This window comes from Eucyclogobius newberryi, unplaced genomic scaffold (genome assembly GCF_026437365.1).
Source record: "Eucyclogobius newberryi isolate DKJ021-1_F unplaced genomic scaffold, fEucNew1.0.hap1 SCAF_20, whole genome shotgun sequence".
Classification (NCBI taxonomy): Eukaryota; Metazoa; Chordata; class Actinopteri; order Gobiiformes; family Gobiidae; genus Eucyclogobius; species Eucyclogobius newberryi.
In genome coordinates this window covers 24534116-24554831 of record NW_027315835.1, presented here as the reverse complement: position 1 = coordinate 24554831, position 20716 = coordinate 24534116, and the positions used below count along the sequence as shown (strand labels likewise).

The following is a 20716-nucleotide window of genomic DNA, read 5'->3' as shown; positions in this document are numbered from 1 at the left end:
CAGGACCTGATCTTACAAATGGCCTCACAGGAGTACTTTGTCGTTTTCGTAAGCACAACATTGCTGTCATATGTGATGTTGAGAAGATGTTTCACAGGTTCCATGTTAGTCAAAAGGACAGAGACTAATTGCGGTTCCTTTGGTGGGAAAATGGGAACACAGACTCGGAGCCCTCAGAGTACCGAATGAAAGTTCATCTATTCGGTGCGTCTTCATCCCCTGGATGCGCCAATTATGGCATGAAACATCTAGCCAATGAAAATGAGAAGGACTATCCATTAGCTGCTAACTTTGTTAAAAAACATTTTTATGTTGACGATGGTCTTATAAGTGTAGAAACAGTGAATGAGGCAGTAAAACTTGTTAAAGAAGCACAAGCTTTATGTGCAGAAGGGAAACTACACCTTCATAAGTTCCTGTCCAACAACAGGGAAGTCATAGACTCTATTGATGCAACGGAACAGGCTGTGGAGATTAAAGATGTTGATCTCAACTACAGTAACCTCCCAGTTCAAAGAGTGCTAGGCATAAGATGGGACATTGAAAGTGACAACTTTTTCTTTCATGTAACACTTGATCAGAAACCTATGACCAGACGGGGTATATTGTCAATTGTTGCATCCCTGTATGATCCGCTAGGGTTCTTAGCCCCTTTCATTTTAGAGGGAAAGAAAGTGTTACAAGAAATGTGTCTAAAAGGCATTGGGTGGGATGATCCACTTCCTTCAGAGTTAAGGCTAAGGTCTCCCACTTGGGTGGTTGACAGATTTGGAAAATCTTAGCTCTATCCAGATTCCCCGATGTTTAAAGCCTGTGAACTTTGGAGAGGTCCTGAGAGTTGAGCTTCACCACTTCTCTGACGCAAGCAGTGTAGGCTATGGTCAGTGTTCTTACATTAGATTAGTAAGTGACCAAGAAGTACATTGTGCATTAGTCATGGGCAAGGCAAGAGTGGCACCAATCAAAATAGTCACAATACCTAGGTTGGAACTAACTGCTGCATTAACTTCTGCTGCTGTTAGCTGCATGTTGAGAAGAGAACTAGAGCTTAATATTGACAAGAGTACTTTTGGACAGTGGTACTGGGTTATATTAACAATGAGGCTAAACGATTTCAAGTTTTCGTAGCAAATCGTGTCCAAAGAATCCAAGAAACTACAAACCCAGAACAATGGCACTACGTAGCGACAAATGAAAATCCGGCGGACCACGCCTCAAGAGGCGTAAAAGTATCAGACCTTATCCACTCAAACTGGTTCACTGGTCCCAAGTTTCTATGGGACAGAGATATTGTCGCAGAACAAAGCACACCCCCAGAGATCATGGTGGGAGATCCTGAAATAAAAACAATACAAGTGCTAAAAACTGAGTCAACACAGCAAAGTGACACAAAGGAGCACTTGGCAAGATTCTCAAAATGGACGACGGCAGTCGGAGTCATTGCTCGCATCAAACGGATGGCAAAGAGAATTAACACAACAGACCCTCCAAATGTGGATGAAAGACAACAAGCGGTGTTAACACTAGTCAAACTTATACAGAAGGATGTGTTTGACAAGGTCATAAACAAATTGACTCAGAAGTTGCCCTGCAACCACAGACTCTTTGAACTTGATCCATTCCTACAGGACGGCGTAATGAGAGTAGGAGGAAGGCTAAGAAAGGCTTCCACACATTTTGAATTGAGACATCCTGTTGTCCTACCAAAAGACTGTGATGTTACCCGTCTCATTATTGCACATTATCATAACAAGACCCAACATCAAGGCAGAGGACAAACGTTGAATGAGATAAGAGCAAACGGCTACTGGATTGTGGGTGGAAGTAAAGCAGTAGCTCAGTACATCAGACAGTGCGTGTGGTCTAGGAGAGCTCGTGCACCACCTGAACAACAAAGAATGGCAGATCTACCCTTCGACCGCATCGACCCTTCACCACTGTTCACTTATTGTGGTTTTGGACCTTTTAATACCAAACAAGGTCGTAAAGTGTACAAGCGGTATGGTCTTCTGTTTACATGTTGAAGTAGTAGAGCAATTCATATTGAAATGTTAGATGATATGACAACCGATGCGTTTATTAATGCTTTAAGATGCGTTATAGCTATTCGTGGACCTGTGCGACAGATCAGGTCAGACCAAGGAACAAATTTCACAGGAACTAAACGTGAACTAGAAAATCCTATCTGGCAGAAAAGCACTGTGACTTTGTTATGAATGCACCAAGTTCAAGTCATGCAGGAGGTGCCTGGGAGTGTCAGATTAGGACAGTAAGGAGCGTGCTGTGATTCTTGATCAAAGTGTTGATAGATTGGATGATGCATCCTTAAGAACTTTTCTTTACGAAGCGATGTATATTGTGAACAGCCGCCCACTTACAGTGGACAGCATCAGTGATCCCAAAGGTTTAGAACCCATAACACCAAATCACTTAATCACTATGAAAGGTTCCATTCCATTTCCCCCACCCGGTAACTTTGTACAGGAAGATTTGTATGCAAAAAAACGCTGGAGAAGAGTTCAGTTCCTGTCAGAGCAGTTTTGGAACAGGTGGAGGAAAGAGTATCTTGCTAACATCACTCTGAGACAGTGTTGGCATTCGCCTAAGCGCAACATGAGGATTGGTGATATTGTGATAGTTAAAGATGAGAACACACCTCGTAATGAATGGACACTTGCTAAAGTTATTGGGGTACATGAGAGTGATGATGGACTAGTGAGAAAAGTGACATTACAAGTAGGGGACAGGAAACTGGGAAAAAAGGGTGAACGCTTACATAAGCTATCTGTTGTAGAAAGACCTATTCAAAAGCTGGTTGTTCTTGTAGAAAATAGTTAAATTGGATGTTATTGATTATACATGTTTAAAAAAGAAATGTTTTGTTTTCTTGGAAATTACCTTGATGTATAGATATATGAGTGTATAATGTAACAGTTTAATTGTTATCCAAGGTAATTTGGTGGGAGTGTAGCTGACGCTATTTGGTCAGTATTCTCAAACATTTTTATTTTCATGGGAGTTTTCTCGCCAAGTTGGCTCAGGCATCATTGTGGTTGTTTTGTTATTTGTTTATTTATTTAAGTTAATATTTACCGGTGTAAGTCATCATGTGACCACGGGCGTCGCCCCGGAAGTATAAATAGAGACCGGGAGAGAGATAGAGGGAGAGAAGCTGTGAAACAGAACGGTAAAAGAAAAGACTGGCTAGAGAAAAGAAAAAGACAAACGTCTGCCAGAAAACCACTTAACTACCAATGGTCACATGTTGGCGAACACGGTAAATATGCTTATGTTTGTTTATCTCATACTGTTTTGTAATTCATTATTGCTGATGCATTTTCTGTTTTTGTTTAGTTTTCACGGTGTCAAGGTGTCAAAGTGTCAAATCTGCAATTAAACCTGACTGGACACAAACATCAGTATGGAGCGTGATGTCCTTTTTTAGACCGAGAAAAACCACGGTAGTTACAATGTGAATGCAGCATTGACAGCTATCCCTACGACAACCATCACTGAAACCAATGAGCTGATATACAACTCAGCAGCAGTAATCCTTGAGACACTTGGCTATCGTAAGAGCTACCATGAGATGAAATACCCACCATGGAAAAGGAGGTTGGAGGCTAAGATCAAGACAGCTCTGAGAGAGTAGAGCCAACTGTCTGAGGCCCAGAAAGGTGCAATGCGAAAGCAAGTACCCAAGAGGTACAACCAGATGCCCATGCCTGAAGCGCTCGAAATTGCCAAACAAAGGCTCAGGGCCGGCCCAAGCCTTCAGGGGGCCCTAAGCGAAAACATTTTTGGGGGCCCCTCACCACGTCATCAGAATCAGTTTTATTGCCATTGTCAGTAAACAATTCACATATGGGAACTTTCTTCAACGCAAACAAAGCGCACCAAAACTCCAGGGCATCCGTTTGCCAGTTAGTTTATTCTCAACACCTCACAAGCTCAAATATTGATAACTTAAATCCCACAATGCAACTTGGTATTCCGCTGACATCACCTCTACTCCCTGTACAAATAACACACGTCCCAGATATGTTTTTGGGCGTATTTGTGGGCGTTAAGGGTCTACAGCCACATTAGCACATTAGTTTAAATTAATGAACAGGGGGGGGGGGTCTGGGGGCTCTCCCCCAGAAATTTTCAGACCTTTTTTGGGTCTTCTGGTGCATTTTAATGTGGTCCAGCCGGCTAAAGTAAGAGTAAAATGTTGAGGTTGTAATGCTATAAAATGATGATGTGATAAAACTGTGCCAGGAGAAAATGATTAAAGCCAGTTATTAATACATTAGTGTACTTAATTACTCAATACAATATTGGCTATAAAAAATAATTATGATCAAATTGATTCATTTTAACTGAAAATGTAAAATTAATAGTTATCCTTACTAATTTATCTTTTACTGCTCCCAACTGATCCTTCTTGCCAAAGTGACAAAACAAATTATATTAAATTAAACAAATGGCATAAGCATTGCTTGATTAACAATTAACACTGATAAAACAGTGCAAACATGTTATTCCCAGAGAATGAACAGAACGAGAAGTGAAGGTCCAAACCCAGCTATAGTGAAGAGACTGCGTTTCTGCAACTTTGCCACTTTTACATAAAAATATATAGTATTATTCTATAACAGACGTAATCATAATATGTCTGGTTATTTTTCACTATCAATTTATTATAATTTATAACAAATAGTCTAATGATGCTTTTTAAATAAATGTAAATGTTTAATTTAAATCTATTAAAAGTGAATTACAATATAAATGTTTGTTCTGATCAGAACATCACACACTGGACTCCTGCATGAAACAATGCTGTGATGTGATTGGCTGAAGGACCTTACACGCATAAACCTTTACGTTCCTCTCATTCCACTTTAAGAAGTCAAAGTAAAACAGACATCACGAGTCACGATTGATCTCACACATGGTGATGTGAGAGAGAGGGACGCAAACTCAAACCCGCTCATCTCTAACTGAGGCTGCTCAGGGGCCCGGGGACAGGGGCCCGGGACAGGGGCCCGGGGACAGGGGCCCGGGACAGGGGCCGCACACTGTTCACTCCAAAGTCTCACGTCAGAGGTTCTGGACGAGACGGCGCTCGTCCGGACCGGATCTCCGCCTCTTAGTGACCCGGGGCACAGACGCCCCTCACCGGCCTCACCTGCAGCTAACACTCCCGGGCTGGTGTAAATGTTAAGCTTATTATCTTTCATTCAGACACATATTATGCACGGGGCAGAGCTCTCCTCGCCTCCAGCCTGAGCGAACTAACGTGACAGAATCGTGTTGTTTCGAACAGCAGCATTAACCGTCTATTTGTAAGATAAGTTCAATACCTGGAGAGTGTTGTTGAGTTTGCAGTTTCTTTACATCGTCAAGAAGTTTCTTCTTTCGTTTTTCGGCATCGGGGGGATATATTCCTCTGGACATGAGGACCACGTTGTGTTGTGTTTATGTTTTGCTCTCGTTCTGCTCGGCCACAATGAAGTTGCCCAATCAGCGCAGGTTTGGTGCCTTGGTTGCCAGATTGTCATTACAAATAAATGCGGTTTGTGCGTTATATGTTACCGCTTTGTGCGCTGCCGCGCCAGCAGCGCTACTACACCTGTGGCGCACGCTGCGCTTGCACTTCGCATAAGACGGGTTGCCAGATTGGGGGCCCTATTAACGCCTCGGGGCCCTACGCGGCTGCTTAGTTCGCTTATAGGCTGGGCCGGCCCTGCAAAGGCTCCAAGCCTTAGCCAGCCGCCTAAAGAGGTACACGAGAGAGAACGAAACCAGGAGAATAAACAGGTTGTTCTCGTCTCAACCGGCAAAAGTGTACGCATGAAAAACTGGACAGCACTGGGCCCTATTCATGCATACTGGCTTAAGAAACTCACCTCACTCCACGAGCGCCTTGCAACCCAAATGAACACACTGCTAAGGGACGGAACTCACCCTGAATGGCTCTGCTGCACCTCACCAGTGAACATCCAGGGAAGGGACATTGAGAGAGTGGACTCATACAAGTACCTGGATGTTCATCTCAACCACAAACTGGACTGGACTCACAACACAGACTGTACAGGAAGAACCAGAGTCGGCTCTACTTCCTGAGGAAACTCAGGTCTTTTGGAGTGACAGGGCCACTCCTGAAGACCTTAAACGACTCTGTGGTGGCATCAGCCCTCCTGTACGGTGTGGTCTGCTGGAGCAGCAGCATCACAGAGAGGGAGAGGAAGAAGCTGGACAAGGTTCAGCTCCGTCCTGGGCTGTGCTCTGGACTCGGTGCAAGAGGTGGGGGACAGGAGGGTTCTGGCTAAACTGGACCATGAGTCTCACCCCCTTTCAGGACCGTTCTGGAGAGCAGCTTCAGTTACAGACTGATCCATCCACTGAGAGGTTTTGCAGGTCTTTCCTCCCTGCTGCTGTCAGACTCTACAACAAACACTGTTAGCCCTGAACACGTGTATGCTGTATACTGTCATTATCATGTGCAATTCCGACTTAAAACCCTTCGGAGTCGACAACCGCACTGGCGCGTTTGCAAACAGGGTCGGCTTTAGGACCGCGCAGCATGAAAATGGATGGCTGCCGTCAACGTCATGCATAAGTGGAGACCCGTAGCTACATTTGAGTGATTGTTTCATGAAAATCCACCAAATAAAACCAAAGTTATGATCATTTCAATTCCATAAAAAGTGCGTAAAAATATGCGCTCTGTTATGCGCGTGTTGCATTTATTATAATAACTTTGTCGTCTTTTGTGATAAAAAGGAACTGAAAAAAAATGTGTGCTTGTGCACACGAGTATGTAAACATTCAGTCACATGACAAATAGCCAAAGAGAAAGAACGAAAGAGAGGAATCAGTGCTGTTTTTGAGTAGTTTTGGAGAGTAAGTATTTTATTGTCAGTAGAATAGTTGTTGTGAAACAAAATGAGGCGCACACTTCATGTTGATCAAGTTCAGACCTGGTTTGGACCTGATTTAGACCTGGTTTAGTCCTGGTTTAGACCTGGTTTAGTTCTGGTTTAGACCTGATTTAGTCCTGGTTTAGACCTGGTTTAGACCTGGTTTAGTCCTGGTTTAGATCTGGCTTAGTCCTGGTTTAGACCTGGGTTAGACCTGGTTTGGAGTTCCTTCTGACAAGAGAAGGAACCTCACTCCATGGAAGTGCAAGGCCTGTGATGTGGCTCTCTGTGTCATTTTGGACAGAAACTGTACAGCACAAATAGGGTTAGGGTTATAATAGAAGAAAAACACCTGTGGATATACCTACTTTTTATTGTAAATAGTTGTTAATTGCTTGTATATATCACAAGAATACTTTTATATGTTCATATTTGCAACTTGTGGTTCAGTTTGAAGCTTTTTAAATGCTTGGTTGAGCATGTTTGAGGGTTTTACAATAAAAAAAAAAACTACTTTCTAAAGGACTTGTTCTCTGTGTGTGTTTAGGTCCAATATGTTGAAATAGTTTGTCAAAGTGAAAAACTAACTAACTGATCATATAGGTGAGGTTGTGCTGAAAAGAAAGATACCCAACATTGGTCTGGTAAACATTTCTTTATGTAGTATATCAGGGCAAAATTGAAGGAAGCTCCAGACCCCGAACGGTTAATCATGTGCAATACTGTCATATCCATACATAATGCTATCATATCCATGTGCAATACTCTGACATAATGTCAATCATATTGGTGGAATATTACCTGTCCATACAACTGCAGTAAATAAGAGTTTTACTTACATAAGGTTTTTTTAACGAGAGTTCTCTTTTCTCTCCTATAGCTCCTCTATTAAAGTGTGTTTAAAGAAAATGCTATAAGTTATCTGTTCTCTTCACTTCTGTACCTACTTGTGTGTTGTAACATTCAAATTTCTAACTAATAAAGGCTTATCTTATCTTATCTTATCTTAACCGAAGGGCGTACGATCTTGATCCAGAAGGATCCCTCAAAGGGCATAGTCCCGTCCAACTATCGGCCAATAAACTGTCTCTCCACAACGTGGAGGCCCCTGTCGGGCATAATGGCGGCTATGATAAGTGGGCATATGGATCAATACATGAACACTGCTCAGAAAGGCATCGGCAAAAATACCAGACTCCCTTGATCCACACCACCAGGATCTACAGCTCAGATATTGGAATGTCATTCGGACTAGATAAGTATGGGCGGATGGTGACTAAGAGAGGGAAGGAAGTCCAAACAGAGGGGGTCTCACTCCCAGAAGGAACGATAACAGACAAGTCCCGGGCAATAAACAGCTACGCCCTACCAGTGATCTGATACCCTGCAGGAATAATCAGTTGGCCAAAGGAGGAGATACAGACCACACATGTGAAGACATGAAAGCTACTAACCATGCACGGAGGGTTCCATCCCAAATCCAGCCCCCTAAGACTGTACACTAGCTGTAAGGAAGGAGGTCGGGGACTAATGAGCGTGAGAGCCACTATCCAGGACGAAACGTCTAAGATCCATAAGTACATCAAGGACAAGGCTCCTACAGATGAAGTGCTCAGTGAATATCTCAGACAATGGGGAACAGAAGATGATGAGGTGCTGGAGGGACCATCATGGGAGGACAATCACCTACATGGGATGTACCACCGGAACATAACTGAAATGACTGATCATGAAATCCTACCAATGGCTAGAAAGAGCCATTGGAGTCTGAAGGACAGCACAGAGGCCGTGATCATGGCAGCACAGGAGCAGGGCCTGAACAGCAGATCAATAGAGGCCCAGATCTACCACACCAGACAAGACCCAAGGTGTAGGCTGTGCTAAAGGGGCCCTGAGACAATCCCTCACATAACTGCAGGGTGCAAGATGCTGGCAGGGAAAGCATACATGGAGCACCAGGTGGCTGGCATAGTGTACAGAAACATATGCGCAGAGTACGGGCTGGAGACCCCAAGGACAAAGTGGGAAACACCTCCAAAGGTGGTGGAGAACGACGATCCTCTGGGACTTCTAGATACAGACAGACCGAATGGTAATGGCAAACCAACCGGACCTAGTGGTGGTCGACAAGGTGCAGAGGAAAGCCGTGGTGGTGGACATTGGGACCATGGGATGGTAACATGTATGTATATATATATATATATATATATATATATATATATATATATATATATATATATATATATTAAACATTTAGGTCTAGGTTTGATACAGTGACCGCATCACTGCAAATGATGCAGATCCGGCTGTCAATCTCATGCTCTGTTCTTCCCTCACGTGAATAAGAGCCCAAGATACTTTAACTCCTCCACTTGGGGCAAGGATTCCCCATCCACCCAGAGGGGTCAAGCCACCTCTATCCGGTTGAGAATCATGGTGGAGGTGCTGATCCTCATCCCAGCTGCTTCACATTCAGCTGCAAATCATCCCAGCGCATGTTGCAGGTCCATGTTCGATAGAGCCATCAGGACAACATCACCTGCAAACAGCGGAGATGAGATCCTGTGGTCCCCAAACCGGACACACTCCGACCCCTAACCCCCCTAAGCACCTACAAATTCAGTCCATAAATACAATGAACAGAACCGGTGCCAAAGGGCAGCCTTGGCTGAGTCCAACAGGAGCAGGTCTGACTTACTGCCGGCCATGCAAACACAGCTCTTGCTCCGGTCATACAGGGACTGGACAGCCCTGAGCAAAGGTCCCTGGACCCCATACTCCCGGAGTACCCGCAAAAAGACAACACGATGGACAGGATCGAACGCTTCTCCAGATCCAGAAAGAACATGTGGACTAGTTGGGCTAACTCCCATAAAACCTCAAGCACCTGCACCATAAAGAGTTTTGTTTATAAGAGTTTTTCTATTAAGAGTGTTTTTTCAAAGCTTCCTAGAAGTTATCTGTTCTTTTACTTCTGTATCTCCTTGCGTGCAACACCGAAATGTCCCCATTGTGTTGACAAATAAAGGCTATCTTATCTTATCTTCCCCCTCCTGAGGCGTCGGATGGTTTGCTAGCATTTCTTTGAGTACTCCATGCCTTCCGCGAACTCCTCCCAGCCCCGGGATTTTGCCTCTGTAACAACACAAGCTGTGGTGCGCCTACAATGTCCGACAAGCCAAAGAGGCCTGATATGCCTCCTTCCTCAGCCTGATGGCATTCCTTACTTTCGGGTGTCCACCTAGCTACCAGCCCCTCTCAAGGAGATTGGTTCCGGAGCCCAAACGTTGCATGGGGCCAACTATCTATATTCCACCTCCGCCACATCGCCAAAATCAGACACTGCCTCACCCTCCCCGCTGCTGAATCCCTCATCCATGCCTTCATCTCCTCCCGCCTTGACTACTGCAACTCACTCCTCACTGGCATCTCCTCCCATTCCCTCCATAGACTCCAAATGGTCCAAAACTCCGCTGCCCGCCTCCTCACCCACACCCGCCTCCTCACCCACACCCGGTCCCGTGAACACTCCCGTTCTTCACTCTCTCCACTGGCTCCCCATCAAGCAGCGTATCAACTTCAAAATACTCCTCCTCACCTTCAAAGCTCTTCACCACCTAGCCCCCCCCCTATCTGTCTGACCTCCTCATCCCCCACCACCCCTCCCGAGCTCTCCGCTCCTCCTCCACTCTCACCCTGGCTGCACCAACATCCCGACTCAAAACTTTTGGTGACAGAGCATTCTCCCGAACAGCACCCCGACTCTGGAACTCCCTCCCCCAACCTGTCCGCCACTCTCCCTCACTCACAACATTTAAATCCCGCCTAAAAACATACCTCTTCACCCAAGCCTATGACCTCCCCTACCCCTAGCCTCCTCTACCCCACTGTCTACACTTCTTCCCCCCGTTACATCTCTATCATTTTCTTTCTACCTCTCCTGTCTTGTTTATTTTATCTGTTCATTATTGTGTATTGTACGTGCTGTCCCCCCCTGTCTGTAAATACCCCCCCTTTTTGTATATGTCAAGCGTCTTTGGGTCCCTGAAAAGCGCTGTATAAATAAAAGATTTATTATTAGGCTGCCCCAAATAAATTGTCTGTTTGCTGTAACCCGACCCACCATTTTTCAAGTGGGTAGGTAGGTAGGTAGATTATTTCTTCTTTTTTTTTTACTTTGAAGGCAAAAAAAAGATCCAAAATTAATTGTATGTTTGGTGTTTTGTTCAAGTGGGTAGCTAGGAAGGTACATTTTTTATTTTATTTTTTACTTTAAAGCATAAAAATTCCATCCATCCATCCATCCATCTTCTGCCACTTTATCCGGGGCTGGGTCGCGGGGGCAGCAGTCTGAGCAGGGACTCCCAGACTTCCTTCTCCCCAGACACTTCCTCTAACTCCTCCGGGGGGATCCCGAGGCGTTCCCAGGCCAGCCGAGAGACATAGTCTCTCCAGCGTGTCCTGGGTCTTCCCCGGGGCCTCTTCCCGGTGGGACATGCCTGAAACACCTCCCGAGGGAGGCGCCCAGGAGGCATCCGAAACAGATGCCCGAGCCACCTCAGCTGGCTCCTCTCGACGTGGAGGAGCAGCGGCTCTACTCCGAGCTCCCCCCGTGTGGCCGAGCTCCTCACCTTATCTCTAAGGGAGCGCCCAGCCACACGGCGGAGGAAACTCATTTCGACCGCTTGTATCCGCGATCTTGTTCTTTCGGTCACTACCCAAAGCTCATGACCATAGGTGAGGGTAGGAACGTAGACCGACCGGTAAATAGAGAGCTTTGCCTTTCGGCTCAGCTCCCTCTTTACCACAACGGTCCGATGCAGCGACTGCATCACTGCAGCCGCTGCACCGATCCGCCTGTCGATCTCACGCTCCATCCTTCCCTCACTCGTGAACAAGACCCCGAGATACTTGAACTCCTCCACTTGGGGCAAGGACACCCCACCCACCTGGAGAGGGCAAGCCACCTTTTTCCGGTCGAGAACCATGGCCTCGGATTTGGAGGTGCTGATTCTCATCCCAGCCGCTTCACACTCGGCTGCAAACCGTCCCAGTGCATGTTGCAGGTCCGGGTTTGATGGAGCCATCAGGACAACATCGTCTGCAAACAGCAGAGATGAGATCCTGTGGTCCCCAAACCGGACACCCTCCGACCCCTGACTGCGCCTAGAAATTCTGTCCATAAAAATTATGAACAGAACCGGTGACAAAGGGCAGCCCTGGCGGAGTCCAACATGCACTGGGAACAGGTCTGACTTACTGCCGGCAATGCGAACACAGCTCCTGCTCCAGTCATACAGGGACCGGACAGCCCTGAGCAAAGGGCCCCGGACCCCGTACTCCCGGAGCACCCCCCAAAGGACACCCCGAGGGACACGGTCGAAAGCCTTCTCCAGATCCACAAAGCACATGTGGACTGGTTGGGCAAACTCCCATGAGCCCTCGAGCACCCGATGGAGGGTATAGAGCTGGTCCAGTGTTCCACGACCGGGACGAAAACCACTCTGCTCCTCCTGAATCCGAGGTTCGACTATCGGTCGGATTCTCCTCTCCAGTACCTTGGAATAGACCTTACCCGGGAGGCTGAGGAGTGTGATCCCTCTGTAGTTGGAACACACCCTCCGGTCCCCCTTCTTGAACAGAGGGACCACCACCCCGGTCTGCCAGTCCAGAGGCACGGTCCCCGAACGCCACGCGATGTTGCAGAGACGTGTCAACCAAGAAAGTCCTACAACATCCAGATACTTTAGGTACTCAGGGCGGATCTCATCCACCCCCGGAGCCCTGCCACCGAGGAGTTTGCGAACAACCTCAGTGACTTCAGCTTGGGTGATGGATGAGCCAGCCTCCGAGTCCCCGGTCTCTACTTCCTCTTCGGAAGACGTGACTGAGGGATTAAGGAGATCCTCAAAGTATTCCTTCCACCGTCCGACGACATCCCCAGTTGAGGTCAGCAGGCCTCCACCCGCACCGTAAACGGTGTTGGTGAGACACTGCTTCCCCCTCCTGAGGCGCCGGACGGTTTGCCAGAATTTCTTTGGTGCCGACCGATAGTCCTCCTCCATGGCCTCCCCGAACTCCTCCCAGGCCAGGGTTTTTGCCTCTGCGACAGCACGAGCCGCGGCTCGCTTGGCCTGCCGATACCCGTCGATGACCTCCGGAGACCTACAAGCCAGAGTGGCCTGATAGGCCTCCTTCTTCAGTCTGACGGCATCCCTTACTTCCGGTGTCCACCACCGGGTTCGGGGGTTGCCGCCACGACAGGCACCGGAGACCTTGCGACCACAACTCCGAGCAGCCGCATCAACAATGGAGGCGGAGAACATGATCCACTAGGACTCAATGTCCCCAACCTCCCCCGGGACATGGGAGAAGCTCTCCCGGAGGTGCGAGTTGAATACCCTACTGACAGAGGGCTCCACTAGACGTTCCCAACAGATAAATAAAAAATTCCAAATTTGTATATAGAATTTAATTAAGAATTAAGTGAAAACTATGAAATTAAGTTAATATTATAATTTATCAAAAGAGATGCTACCGTAAATGTACAAAACAAAAACATTAATAAGTCCAGCCAATAAACTATTTTTGTACAGGACAAATGATTTTATTTTTTGGCCATTTTCATGTCGTAGAATCGTCGACGTCCTCGCTCGCTTCGTCCGGTCTGACACTGACACACTGAACACACATGTTGCCGTCGCCATTTTTTAAAAATCTGCCAGTGACACGCAGGGACCGCCAGGGGTCAGGCTTCAACAGACAATGAGTTGAACGTTCTCCGCTCGTGTTAAGTTTCATTTTCATTTCTTTTTCGGCTTCGTAATATTTTTAGCGAGTTCCAGTGATACAAAATTATTCAACACGGCGCTTTTTTGAAAAAACGGTTGGTGAGTCGGCGAAATATAAGAAAAATAAAAGAATTTGGCAGAATTTCGACAAAATGCTGATATTTTTTTTTCAGTCGGCTATAATTTTGACGGCTCGGTCGGGTTACGGCAAACAGACATATTATCTTGCTCTGCCTTATTATTATTATTATTATTATTATTATTATTATTATTATCTATAATCGGTGCCACTCAACCTCCCGCACCAGCTTAGGCTCTTTTTCCCCAGCAAAGTAACATTCCATGTCCCCAGAGCCAGTTTCTGTGTCAGGAGATCCAGTCGGACAGGCCCTCGTCGTGGACTGCCGCCTAGATCTCTCTGCACCAGCACCTCGCGGATCCTCCTGCAAGTGGTGGCCCCACGTCGCTCATTCGGACTGAGCCCGACTCGGCCCCTGAAGTTAAGGACCCACCCACCAGATGCTCGCACCCAACCCAGGCCTGGCTCCGGGGTGGGGCCCTGAAGTTCAAATTGATTAATTTCAAACATACCTAAATGCCATGATTGTTTCACACTGATATTGTCTAACGAGTTGGTCCCAGACTTGTAAAACATCTTTAACACCAATTGAAATATTGTATAAAAGGGGGCTTAAAATCTGTCCCATCACTGTCCTATTCTTAATGAATATAACATTTTGAATCATATCATGTACAAATTCTGAAATATTTACACGCCTGATGAAACAGTGGCTTCGAACTATACAAAAAAAAATAAAAAATCACACTCAAGCCTAAATGTGAGTCCAAAAATTAACAATGCATTTAGTTAATTGAAAGCCTCACGCTATCAATCACGTGTCCAAATTGGAGAAACCAAAAAGGAGTTTTGTTCATAGTTTTTCTACCTCCTGGTCCCTATTCAGAGTTTTTAACAAATTTTCTGACTTTATATCAAACTTAGTGTTAGCCTGGGATACAGTAGTTATAGCTGGAGCCTTCAATATCCATGTGAGCGTTAGTGATAACTCTCTCAGTAATTCTTTCAGCACCCTGTTAGATATCATTGGTTTTGCTCAAAATGTAAATAAACCAACTCACAGTCAGAAGCACACTCTGGATCTTGTCCTATCATATGGAATAGAGCAGGGATGTCAAACTCATTTTGGGCCGCGGGCCGAATTTCGACGCTCAGGCTGGGTCTCTGGCCGAAGATAACGTAAAACATAAAACAATAAAAAAAATATAAGAAATATAGAAGAGCTTATATAGCCTACGCTGTTTTTGAAGCAATTACTGGATCAATTAAAATAAATTACAAACACATTTGTTCTCATAAACTGTAATGTCTTAAGAAAAACAAGTGTAATTTCACCAATACTGTCATTACAACTTCAGATCCCAGTTGATCTACAGAGCAAAACATTTAGTTTATTGTTTAATATTGTTAAATAGGTATTTGGAACAGAACAATATTGTATTTGACTTAACAAAATAAACTTCTCAAGATCTAAAAAACCTTTTAAATGTACTCACTAACATTTCCACGTATGTGTAGTTATCTGTGCACCTGAACTGACACCACTAAATTCAAACAAACGTGGGAGCGTTAAGTAAGGAGGTTAAGTTACGCCTCTGGCCTTGAAAATATAGAATAAGTGCATGAACCACAGTGTTCCATCAAACCAAACTCTTTGGTCAAAATGTGGGCCAAATGTTATGTACAAAATAAAACAATTAAAAATATAAGAAATAAATAGCTTTTTTACTGCCTAGTAATAGTTGTGGAGACTGTTGCACAAATCTGAAGCAGGTGAAAGACTGAGTCCATATTTATGCAGCAGCAGGAACAGGAACATGGACTTTTGATGTGATTTATGATGTGAAATGTTCATATCACAGACATGTTTCTGCTCAAACTCAATATGAGCTAGCTATTTTCATAGTTCAAGCTGATCTCAGTGACAAAATGATTTGTGTAGTGACTCAAATGAGGTCATTGTGTTTGTGTTCACAGTCACATTAGTGTGGACACAGTCATGTTCCCTCTCCTTGAACCGACACCTTAACGTGGTGGAGGGGGCAGAGTGTCCGTATGATCCCAGGAGCTATGTTGTTGGGGGCTTCAAGCCCCTGGTAGGGTCTCCCAAGGCAAACAGGTCCTAGGTGACGGGTCAGACAAAGATCGGTTCAAAAGCCCATTATGATGAGTCCACGAACAAGGCCGTTTTCGTCGTAGATATAGTCGGCCTCACCTCCACGCACAGTTTAGGCTCTGGAACCCATCTCCTCGAGAGGGGCTGGATGCTCCACTTCTCTGGTGTTGCCCACGGGGAGAGGCGGCGGGCTGGTGTGGGCTTGCTTCTAGCTCCTCAACTCAGCCGCCACGTGTTGGAGTTCACCCCGGTGGACGAGAGGGTCGCGTCCCTTCGCCTTCGGGTGGGGGACAGGTCTCTCACTGTTGTGGCGGCCTATGGGCCAAACAGCAGTGCAGAGTACCCGACCTTCTTGGAGTCCTTGGGAGGAGTACTGGACAGTGCACCGACCGGGGATTCCGTTGTTCTACTGGGGGACTTCAACGCCCACGTGGGCAATGACAGTGACACCTTGAGAGGCGTGATCGGGAAGAACGGCTTCCCCGATCGGTGTTCAGTTATTGGACTTCTGTGCATCGACTTTGTTGTCGTGTCATCTGACCTCCGGCAGCGTGTTCTGGACACCCGGGTGAAGAGAGGGGCAGAGTTGTCAACCGATCACCACCTGGTGGTGAGTTGGATCCACTGGCGGAGGAGGAAGCCGGACAGACTTGGCAGACCCAAGCGCATTGTGAGGGTCTGTTAGTAGGGTATTCAACTCGCGCCTCCGGGAGAGCTTCTCCCATATCCCGGGGGAAGCTGGGGACATTGAGTCCGAGTGGACCATGTTCTCCGCCTCCATTGTTGATACGGCTGCTCGGAGCTGTGGTCGCAAGGTCTCCAGTGCCTGTCATTGCGGCAACCCCCGAACCCGGTGGTGGACACCGGAAGTAAGGGATGCCGTCAGACTGAAGAAGGAGGCCTATCAGGCCACTCTGGCTTGTAGGTCTCCTGAGGTCATTGACAGGTATCGGCAGGCCGCAGCTTGTGCTGTCGCAGAGGCAAAAACCCGGGCCTGGGAGGAGTTCGGGGAGGCCATGGAGGAGGACTATCGGTTGGCCCCAAAGAAATTCTGGCAAACAGTCCGGCGCCTCAGGAGGGGAAGCAGTGCCTCACCAACACTGTTTACGGTGCGGGTGGAGGCCCACTGACCTCGACTGGGGATGTCGTCGGACGGTGGAAGGAATACTTTGAGGACCTCCTTAATCCCTCAGTCACGTCTTCCAAAGAGGAAGTAGAGACTGGGGACTCAGGGGCTGGCTCGCCCATCACCCAAGCTGAAGTCACTGAGGTTGTTCGCAAACTCCTCTGTGGCAGGGCTCCGGGAGTGGATGAGATCCGCCCTGAGTACCTAAAGTCTCTGGATGTTGTAGGACTGTCTTGGCTGACACGTCTCTGCAACATCCCGTGGCGGTCGGGGACCGTGCCTCTGGACTGGCAGACCGGGGTGGTGGTCCCTCTGTTCAAGAAGGGGGACCGGAGGGTGTGTTCCAACTACAGAGGGATCGCACTCCTCAGCCTCCGTGGTAAGGTCTATTCCAAGGTACTGGAGAGGAGAATCCGACCGATAGTCGAACCTCAGGTTCAGGAGGAGCAAAGTGGTTTTCGTCCCGGACGTGGAACACTCTCCATCGGGTGCTCGAGGGTTCATGGGAGTTTGCCCAACCAGTCCACATGTGCTTTGTGGATCTGGAGAAGGCTTTCGACCGTGTCCCTCAGGGTGTCCTTTGGGGGGTGCTCCGGGAGTATGGGGCCCTTTGCTCAGGGCTGTCCAGTCCCTGTATGACCGGAGCAGGAGCTGTAGGAGCATTGCCGGCAGTAAGTAAGACCTGTTTCCAGTGAATGTTGGACTCCGCCAGGGCTGCCCTTTGTCACCGGTTCTGTTCATAGTTTTTATGGACAGAATTTATAGGCGCAGTCAGGGGTCGGAGGGTGTCTGGTTTGGGGACCACAGGATCTCATCTCTGCTTTTTGCAGTCGATGTTGTCCTGATGGCTCCATCAAACCCGGACCTGCAGCATACACTGGGACGGTTCGCAGCCGAGTGTGAAGCGGCTGGGATGAGAATGGCTGAGGTGGCTTGCCCTCTCCAGGTGGGTGGGGAGTCCTTGCCCCAAGTGGAGGAGTTCAAGTATCTCGGGGTCTTGTTCACGAGTGAGGGAAGGATGGAGCGTGAGATCGACAGGCGGATCGGTGCAGCGGCTGCAGTGATGCGGACCGTTGTGGTAAAGAAGGAGCTGAGTCAAAAGGCAAAGCTCTCGATTTACTGGTCGGTCTACGTTCCTACCCTCACCTATGGTCATGAGCTTTGGGTAATGACCGAAAGGACAAGATTGCGGATACAAGCGGTCGAAATGAGTTTCCTCCGCCGTGTGGCTGGGCGCTCCCTTAGAGATAAGGTGAGGAGCTCGGCCACACGGGGGGAGCTCGGAGTAGAGCCGCTGCTCCTCCACATCGAGAGGAGCCAGCTGAGGTGGCTCGGGCATCTGTTCCGGATGCCACCTGGGCGCCTCCCTGGGGAGGAGTTCCGGGCATGTCCCACCAGGAAGAGGCCCCGGGGAAGACCCAGGACACGCTGGAGAGACTATGTCTCTTGGCTGGCCTGGGAACGCCTCGGGATCCCCCTGGAGGAGTTGGAGGAAGTGTCTGGGGAGGAGGAAGTCTAGGAGTCCCTGGTTAGACTGCTGCCCCCGCGACCCGGCCCCGGATAAAGCGGAAGAAAATGGATGGATGGCTGGACAGTCATGTTCATACTTTATTGCACTCTGACCTGTGTTTTTACCTTTGGCTGCTGATCTGTCCAGGTTTGTAGAGGTTTGGATGTTTTCCTCACAGACCATCATTACAGAAGTTTGTTTTCTTGTTAGCTCCACATTAGCTCCACTTTTAGCACGACTCTAACATCCACAAAACCGTATTCTTTCTTTCTTCCATGTGTTGTCCAAACCACACGTCTCTGTCCTCGCTCAGACCTCTGCTCTGAGGTATGTAACGGCTGTAAAGTGCGCAAACGCTGGTCTTACTTCCCTCAGCACTTCTCCCTCGGCAGTACAGACCTATCCCAGCATCTCTTGTTGTTTCTGGTCTCTCGACCACACCCTCCCACCCCATGTCTCTATCATCTTCACCCTAACACATCACCCTCTATCGAGGGGGGGGGTCTCAATTGGCTGGGCTGATTACCCCGAGATGAAGCCCCCATCCTGAGTCTCTACCCAGCCAACTCTCATCAATCCATCATTGATCCATCATCACTATTATCGATAAACATTCTTTCATACTCCATTGTTGTGGCGTGGTCCATGCTAGTGAACCAGGAAATAATTAGTTCCTCCTGCTAACTGCTGCCGCTATTTCCCCTCCACATCTGAGCGGGACGTCTCTTTCATCGCCACGGCTACTCCCGCTGCCGCAACCGTCTCGCTTCACCAGATCGCGCCGACACCGGTTCCTACTGTGGCTCCTCCAGCTACCAATGCTCAGCATCTCCAGGACACACTCCTCTCCACCGTCCATGACCTCTACCACATCACTGCTCTCGATTCTCGAGTCCAGGGGGCTGGTCCCGGGGCCGCTGCTAGCCATTTGGGTGCCCTAAGCAGAATGCTCAGTAATGTCCCCAAAATGAATTTAAATAAATTTTATCTTGTAAATATTGCATACATCAAAATCTTACGTGAGATCTGGGATACCTCGACCAAGAGATTTTTTCATTTTCTGTATTCTCGTTCATTTTAGATGCAATATTAGCAAATCATTATTCCCTTTATTCTGACCAGCAGGTTGGCAAAAACCCACACATCACCAGCAGCTGAAATGTGTGCTGATCACCACGTTACCACATTACAGAGATTGAATCATCCGCACGACATTTACAAATCAATGCAAACAACATTCACTATATTTACATTTTACACAATACATTCATCTTGTGGACAATGTCTTCAATCAGATGATTGCTCAATAAACAGCATAGTCCTTTCGCTGGGTTTTAGCTTTCGTCTTGGGAGAGAAAATGGCTCCCGAGAGTTCATGTTAAACCAGTTTAAAGTTATTTTTGGAAAACTTTATTCCAACTTCCAAAACAGCACTATCTCTGTGTTGCTTTCACTTTTCTCCTAACAATGAGCGTTGGCTCATTTACCTGCCTCATTTACCTGCCCTGTCTCTGATTGTTTAAAAGGAGAAGGAATGTTGGATCCAAATTGTTAGTTTTAGGCTGATTAATTTGCTAAAATGCCCCCTTGCTCAGGTGCAAATCTTACATTTTGTTAGCAGTTAAGAGCTTTCAGGTGACTTTGCAAAACCATAGTCAAATTAGACCACATCACATTTCAATGATGTGGTGCAGGGGTGGGTCAGAACAATACAATTCTGACCAGTAGGTTGAAAAAAACGCGAGCATCACTAGTCCGTACCTTTTCTCTGAAGTAATGGTGCTCCTGACACTCGGAATCTTCTCTCCACAGATCTGAGGAGTTGTCCTTCTGCCTCCATATCCCATTCTCCAGGCACTCCCTGTGGGCCCGCCTCGAGCTGTCTATAAATTATTAGAATTCTGTCAGTCAGAAACACACATAAAGTCAAAACGCAAACATAACAATAATGGTTCAACAGTTCCAGCCACTGCATCCTTTGAATGCTGCATTTGTAAGATAAGATAAGATATTCCTTTATTGTCCCACATGGGGAAATTTCATTGGTGCAACGCAGGTAGATACAGAGGTAGATACAGAAGAACAGATCACTTATAGGAAGTCTGAAAAACACTTTCAGTAGAAGATCTCCTATAAATAAATAAAAACTCCCATTGACAAATAAATAAATAAATAAATACCATTGC

At 47.0% G+C, this 20716-nt stretch overlaps 1 protein-coding gene across 1 annotated transcript in view; it reads right to left on the bottom strand.

Annotated features, from left to right (window-relative positions):
* The window catches only part of glp2r (glucagon-like peptide 2 receptor), an 87843-nt gene that overhangs the window by 47157 nt on the left and 19970 nt on the right, over window positions 1-20716 (bottom strand). Inside the window, exon 4 of the mRNA XM_072456785.1 lies at window positions 20292-20413. Within this exon, the coding sequence (XP_072312886.1) occupies window positions 20292-20413 (122 nt within the window). The remainder of the gene's footprint in view (window positions 1-20291; window positions 20414-20716) is intronic.